The sequence below is a fragment of the Marmota marmota genome, unplaced genomic scaffold (assembly GCF_001458135.2).
Source record: "Marmota marmota marmota unplaced genomic scaffold, marMar, whole genome shotgun sequence".
Lineage (NCBI taxonomy): Eukaryota > Metazoa > Chordata > Mammalia > Rodentia > Sciuridae > Marmota > Marmota marmota.
In genome coordinates this window covers 18,232,494-18,239,961 of record NW_026000101.1, presented here as the reverse complement: position 1 = coordinate 18,239,961, position 7,468 = coordinate 18,232,494, and the positions used below count along the sequence as shown (strand labels likewise).

General features: G+C 37.4%; 1 protein-coding gene across 1 annotated transcript in view; it reads right to left on the bottom strand.

Annotated features, from left to right (window-relative positions):
* Positions 1-7,468, bottom strand: part of Kif24 (kinesin family member 24) — a 71,663-nt gene that overhangs the window by 31,613 nt on the left and 32,582 nt on the right. The window contains exons 4-5 of the mRNA XM_015492432.2: positions 5,332-5,429; positions 1,732-1,947 (exon numbers count right to left, since the gene is read on the bottom strand). Coding sequence (XP_015347918.1) covers positions 1,732-1,947; positions 5,332-5,429 — 314 coding nt within the window. The remainder of the gene's footprint in view (positions 1-1,731; positions 1,948-5,331; positions 5,430-7,468) is intronic.

Here is a 7,468-nt window from a genome sequence, read left to right as displayed (position 1 = left end):
GAGAAGCTTGTGTGGGAGAGAGAGGCTTGTGGAAAGCCGGTGGTGGCAGGTGAGGCTCTGAGGGTTTTTCCTGAGAGGCTGTTTTGTTTGGTGTGTGGTTCTAAAAATAAAGTTAGTTTCTTTTGACAAGTGGCTCCTGATTGTGCCCAGCCAGACTGCCGCAGAGGATCACAAGTCTAAGGCCAGCCTTGGCAATGTAGGGAGACACTGCCTCATAAAAAGGGCTGGGGATACAGTACCTCTGGGTCTAATCACCAGTACTGAAAAAAAAATTATATTGTGGGAGACCAACCTCGCACGTGACTGAGTTACTCCCCGGCTGAGTGTTTTGAGGCATCAGTAGCAGAAAATGTGGCAGGACTTCCCTGCCCTTCTTGGGTTCGAGAACGGTGTCCTTGTAGAGGCATGTCTCTCCACTACCCTAGGGAACCAATCATCTCACCTGACCTTGCAACACTGTCCCCCTTGACCTTCATTGGATGGGATTTTCCCCAGAATTTAGAGTTCCCCAATAAAAGCCCACTCCCAAGCGTGCTTGCTCTCTCTCGCTAGCCTCTCCTGTAGACCCTTGCTTCCCCCAGGGAGCTTGAGGCAGAGAGCACAAGGAGCCGTCCTGGAGCTTGGTTTAAAGGTAAAATTGTGTGTCTGTGTTTTATTTCTAACTCCCTGAGAATTTCCCTGTGTTTACCGTCTGCGCTGGCCACAGACTAAGTTATATTAGCCAATCAACAGAGATATAAAATCAAACAAACAGGGCTGGGGTTGTGGTTCAGTGGTAGAGCACTTGCCTAGCATGTGTGAGGCACTGGGTTCAATTCTCAGCACCCTATATGAATAAATAAAGGTCCATTGACAACTAAAAAATATTTCAAAAAAAAAAAAAGGGAAAAAAATAAAACAAAATTACATATAGCTCAAGACATCTGCAGAGTAATAAGTGTGATTCTTCCCTAGTAAGCCTCACAGAAGCTTCAAACTTGGGAGTTATTATAGTCCCATCCTCCTATCTACAATTAAAGAATGTAAATATACAGGGAAATAATCTGGGCAATTCATTAAATAACTGTATTCAGAAAAAGCTAGATATCCTAATTGGCCTTTTGCCCAAAGAAACACATACATACATAAACACACACACACACAGCACAATAGTGACTTTTATTCTCATGCCAACTCTCTTTAAATAAAATGGGCATTCTGACTGGAAAGGACTTTTAATAGGGACATTGGGCTTGGAAGAGAAGCCATGATTGAGCTAATACACAACTTTGACACCAACACAGGTAAAAACGAAAAGCAACTCTGGCCCAGCGCATCCCCAGAATAGAACCTTTTTTTGGCAGTTGTGTGCCTGGACAGAATTCTAGATACCTACACATTCTCTCAATTGTGGCATACCCAAAGGCCCCTTTTTTGATGGAGTAGTCCAGAGGACAATAGTCTAAGCCTAATTGCTGGCTTCTTCAGTTGCTCAGTACCCTAGTGGCCCTCTTTGATGAGGGCCTGCCGTATCATGGCCTCCCTATTTGAACAGGAACTGCTTTTCCAAACCTCATTCCACTGCTTGCCTAAAGCACATGAAACTTGAACATCCTATCGGATACCTTTGCTGGGATTCTAGTCTCATGCTGATTAAGTTTTCCTAGTTTTCCACCATGCTCAGCCTCAACTCACTCCTCCCCACATGCATCAGGTCTGGTTCATTCTGTAATGACAATTCATATCCAGTACCTTTTTCTTCTATTTAGGAGGTCATAAAGCTGTCCACAGTAGATTTCATAAAAGCTGATCCACACAAAGAAATGCCTTCTTGGCTGGGACATTTCTAGTTGCCTGAAGATATCTTTGGCTGCCAGAGCATACAGTCCTGGGTTCTGATGAGTTCCTATCATAGTGTAGGTCTTTCCAGCACCTGTTTGTCCATATGCAAAGCAAGTAGCATTGCCTCTGGGAGAAGAATAATTTGAATCATTTATTCATATTAAAAGAAGTGCTAATTTACATATAGATTTTTAATGACAAGTCAGGTATAAACAGAATCCTATAAACATACAATTCTTTAAGGAAAGAAAGGTTTTATATTATGAAAACATAGCAAAAAATTCTCAAACAAATGTGTTGAGTTTTCTTATAGGAATTTTTTGTGGAAGTGATATAATTATGTAAAACAACTATGGAAGATAAGGAAATGAAGACTTTAAAAAAAAAAATCACTTGATGATGTCAGGCATGGTGTTACATGCCTATAATCCAGAAAGAAAGAAAAATCAGTGGTTTGGAGGAATAAAAGTTTGAGGCTAAACTTAGCAACTTAGCGTGGCTCTAAACAACCGAGTGAGGCCTGTCTCAAAATAAAAACACAAAATGGGCTGGGGATATAGCTTAGTGGTAGAGAACTCCTAAGTTCAATCCCCAGTATAGGGGAAAAAAAAAATCACTTAGTCAACAAGCATTTACTCAGTTCCTACCCCATGGTAGGTGCTTTAGATAATCAAAAGAAGATTTCACCTTATAATTTAGAAAGATGTGGAGAAAGACGTAATAGAGAATTAAAACAAACATAATAAGTAATAGAAGATCATATAATAAATAGGATAGTAGTGACTACACTCATATGATAATTAAGGAAGTTTGGACAAAGATAAAATCAATGTAAGCAAAGCATCTGAGGAAAGACTCACAGGAGTAGAAAACTAGACTGGGCCTTGAAAGCAAGCTGAGAAGGCAGAGAGCCACTACTGTGAAATAGGAACAGTATGAGCAGACCACAGTAGTAGCATAGATTTGGTGTGGGAGACATGTCAAATATTGAAGCAAAAAACTTGGGTTTTGGACTTTGCCCTGCCGTTAATTAACTACAGGCTTTAGGAAAGTCACTTTACTTCTCTCTGGGTGTGAATTTTCACTTTCACCAGTAAATTTATGGGTTACCTGGTTTCTAAAAATCCCTTCCAGTCCTGATGTCCTTATGATACTAAGTGGAAAAAAATCACTATTCTTGCATGTGGGTACATGTGTGTGCACACATCCTATATGAGAGTGAATAACTATAGAATAAGAGGTAGAAAAGGGAGTTCAGGAGGCCAGATTGCCAACTATAGTATGTTAAAGGAGGAGCTGGAGGCCAAGATTATCTGAGTATTATGGGACCCAGTTATGCAGTGCTAAGTAGTGACTTAATATTGGTATGAAGAGCTATTACAGACTCTTGAACACAAATCATATGGGTTACTGATAAAAGCAGATGCTTGCAAAAGAAATAAAGTCCATGTACTGGGTAAGAATAAGAGGAAGCTAGAGGTGGGCAAAGAGACAAGTTCCCAGAAAGGCACTTGAAGTCAGGTAGAAAATAAAGAATCAAATGAGAAGAGCAAGGAAACCTTGGTGAGAAACAAGAGATGGGAGCTAATCAGATTTAAGCTGTTTCGAACAGAGACCAGTTATTCCTTGTCTTTTGAACCCTGGCTCCCAGAAGCATAGGTAGTTTATTTTTTTATTTATCTTTTTTGGTACTGGGAATTGAACCCAAGGGTGCTTAACTACTGAACCACATCCCCAGTCCTTTTTATTTTTTGAGGCAGGGTCTCACTAAGTTGCTTAGGGCCTTGCTAAGTTGCTGAGGATGGCTTTGAACTCAAGACCCTCCTGCCTCAGCCTCCTGAGTCACTGGGATTACAGGCATGTGCCACCAAGCCTGGCAGCATAGGTAGTTTAAATACACTGGCATGGGACATAGGTACAGTTAGGAAAAGGAATACAGGAGGAAAATCTGAACTTACTCTAGAAGATCCAGCAGAATGAGAGTGAAGAATAGTATCTATCTTCTAAATATTTTAGGGATGATTTTTTTAAAATAACAAATACGGGTAAGAAAATCTTACTACATTTTACATATTGGATGCACTTAATTTGCAACTATATCTTTTATTACTAAAGTCTTGATGTTCAAATTCAAACTTGTTTTAGAAACTTGCTCTCTCAAAAAGCACTCCCTATCTTTAGTGCATAAGAAATTGAACATGAAAGATATTTGTGCTTTATTAGCCTGCTTAGAAAAAAATTTTTTAATTAAAAACTCTACAAAATAACAATAAAAAGATAACACAAAAAATGGGCAAATGAAGATATTCAAATGGTCAATATGCACATGAAAAGATGGTCAGTAGTGCTAGGCACTAGAGAAATTCAGATTAGAACCTTGGTAAGATATGATTTCATACCTATAAGATTGACTAAAATAAGAAAGACTGACAATACTGTCATGCAGAAGAAATATCTCCAGAAAGGGTCCCAGGATTTCCTAGAGGAAAGGGGAAATTCAACTCAGGATCAGTGGAGTTATTGGCATTCTTGATGGAAAAGAATTTCAGCAAGAGCCAGACAAAGACATAGACCAAGGATTCTTAGGAGGTAGAGAAACATTCAAGGGAGAATGTGGGCTATCTTGAGAGTAAGATAGTAAAGCAGGTTGATGATAACATAAAAACCTGGAGAGAACATTCTGGGGTGATGGAAATGTTCTATGTCTTGTTCAGGTATGAGTTACTTATGTATATACAGCAATTAAACTCCATCAAACCTGAATACTATATGTGATTTTTATTGTATGCAAATCATAACTCTACTTTTAAGTTATTTTTTTTTAAATAAGGGCTGGGGATGTAGGCCAGTGATAGAGTGCTTGCATGGCATGAGCAAAAACTTGGGTTTGATTCCCCCAGTCCTGCAAAATAAATACATAAATAAAAATTATAAAATTAAAAGTAAAAATTATCCAGAATTAGTGATTCTATCAGGTTATTTGGCATTTTCCTCTAGTACACACCTACATTTCAAATATAAAACAGGCTCCTACTTACTTTTTTTGTCCCATTTAATGTCTGTTCTCCTCCCCCTCATTAATGTTTACTAAGTGTGAGTAACAATTTCAAATAAATACATCTATGAGAAGTTGATAAATGATATTTACTTATCTATCCTACTCTGATAAAAAAAATCAACTGAACTGTAGCCAGAATACATAGTTGTTTCTCTATTATCAAAACACTTAAGCCTTTTAATTATGAAGATTTTGATAAAATTAAGTTGTTTACAGATTGTTAAGAGACCATATCATGGGTGTAAAAGGAAATTCTGCTGCAAATTTCTGAATGCGTGGTAAATCCTATAAATTGAGACAGTGTACTCTTCTAGAATCTGAACTCATTAGATCAAAACACAGAATTCATGTTCCAGTCAAAAGAAGTGAAAAGCATAAATGATATTTGTACAGAAATATGACTTATGGAAAATAGAAAACAAAAAGCAAGAGAAGAAAATAATTTTTCTCACCCATTGAAAATATGCTGAATGAGTGGGTAAGTAGTCTTCATGTATACATCTCCATTGGTACATGCCTCACCAAAGACTTCATCAAAATAAAACACATGCTGAAAAATAAATTTGATTTTTTAAAGAAATAGACATTTTCTGTAATTTCTTATTTATTTTTTAGTTGTTGATGGACCTTTATTTTATCTATTTATACACAGTGCTGAGAATCAAACCCAGTGCCTCACACATGCTAAGCAAGCATTCTACCACTGAGCTACAACTCCAGCCCCTGGAATTTCTTAACTACTATTCTAGTTAACACATAATAAAGGTCTAAATATATTTTTACATAATAGTAACTGACCATGACAAACTCAAATAAATAAACAATAACTGGTAAATGACAGTGCTTTTTTTTAACTTGAGATCTCTGTAGCCATGTTCTAACAATGTAAAATCTAAGACATACAATTTCTGCTATCACTTAGATAAGTAAATCAATGAATGAAAATGAGTGAGCCAATCAATCCTCTTTAGGTCTGGGAGAGTAATTGAATTCTATAGGGGATTATACTTATAGTCCGGTTAAGGCCAGTATATTTGAAAATTTGGGGAAATTCTAGGGAAGATTTCCATTCTGTAGGTTATAAAACTTAAATTTTAGTTCCATAAACATTTATTGTTCAACTGGTAGAATGCATACTGCAGTAAGCAGATGTAGGAACCCAAAGATATAGACCACCTCCTAAAGATGTTCTTTAACACAAACATACAAATGACTATAAGGCAGCAGAAACTTAAAAGAAAGTATGTGTGGAAGTCAATGGAAAAAGACATGGTCTCTCTGACTGGGAAAGATATTATGAAAAAAGACTGTACTGAGACTATACCATGCAGGGGAAGAGGAATTTGAGAGGTAGAGATGGAGAGAAATTAGGGGAAGTATGAGCAAAGATTCAAAGCAGAAAAGTTGAGGAATTAACTGTTAATCAATTTTTTAAAGAACAGCAAGAATCCAAGGAGTCTGAAAAATAGGACCTTTATAAGGAGGAAAGTAAGACAAGGAAACAGAGTTATGACTATACCATAGAGGTCTTGGAATACTAGCTTTAAAGGAGTTGACAGAATGCTCATATTCCATTCAGTAAATGGGGGAGACAGTAAAAAATGTAACAAAGGAGAACGACAATCTGAGTTATTTCACTGAAAGATTAATTTGGCTTTACAATATGAATGGACTGGGAAAAGGAACTCAAGTAATAATTCAGTGGTGCCAGGTGTGGGGGTATATGCCTGTAATCCCAGTGATTTCAGAAGGCTGAGGCAGGAGGTTTGCAAGTTTGAGGCCAGCCTCAGCAATTAGCAAGGCCCTAAGCAACTTAGTGAGACCCTTCTCAAATAAAAAGGGCTGGGTATGTAGCGCTGTGGAAAAGCCTCCCACACCACCCTGAGTTCAGTTCCCAGGACCATAAACAAAACAAATCAAAACAATTCAGTTGTAAGTTAGGAAGGATCTAAATTAGATGATGATAATGGAAATAAAGAGATGAAAACCTGGCAACTGACTAGATATGGGGAGAGAAAGGGTTCTAAGATGGCTTTTGAGTAAAAAAATCATGGTAATTTGGAAAAGGAAAGATGGGAAACCCTGTTACATTGAGTCTGGAAAGCATTAATTCAGCAGCTGTAATTATTTGCATAATTTAGCAGCTTACCATATTAGCAACCCAACTATATCTGAGTTAGAAATGCTAATAAATTCCAGGCTCACTGTAGTATGAGAGTCCATACACAATGAATGAGTGATAAGGCCCTACCTTCTGCTAACTTTTCATATAGCTCTAAATATCCAGTTAAGAAAAAAATTGTATGGGCAGATCCAGAAAACTGGACTTGGGCTATTTAATGTGGGTCACTCTATCCCATTGCTTTGTGTACCATCATATTACATAGAAAGCTTGTTAGATCATTTAAAAGAAACTGGCACCACAAAATCAAGTTTATCAATTAGAAAATAATTCCAAAAGTCAGGTGGTAAGAGAATAATGAATCTGTGAAGAATGATAAAAAGATCTGTGAACTTTTAGTCTTTTGAAAGATGTGATGAGATTTTTAAAATGCTAAGCTGTTAACAACTATTAAAGGGGGGGGGGGG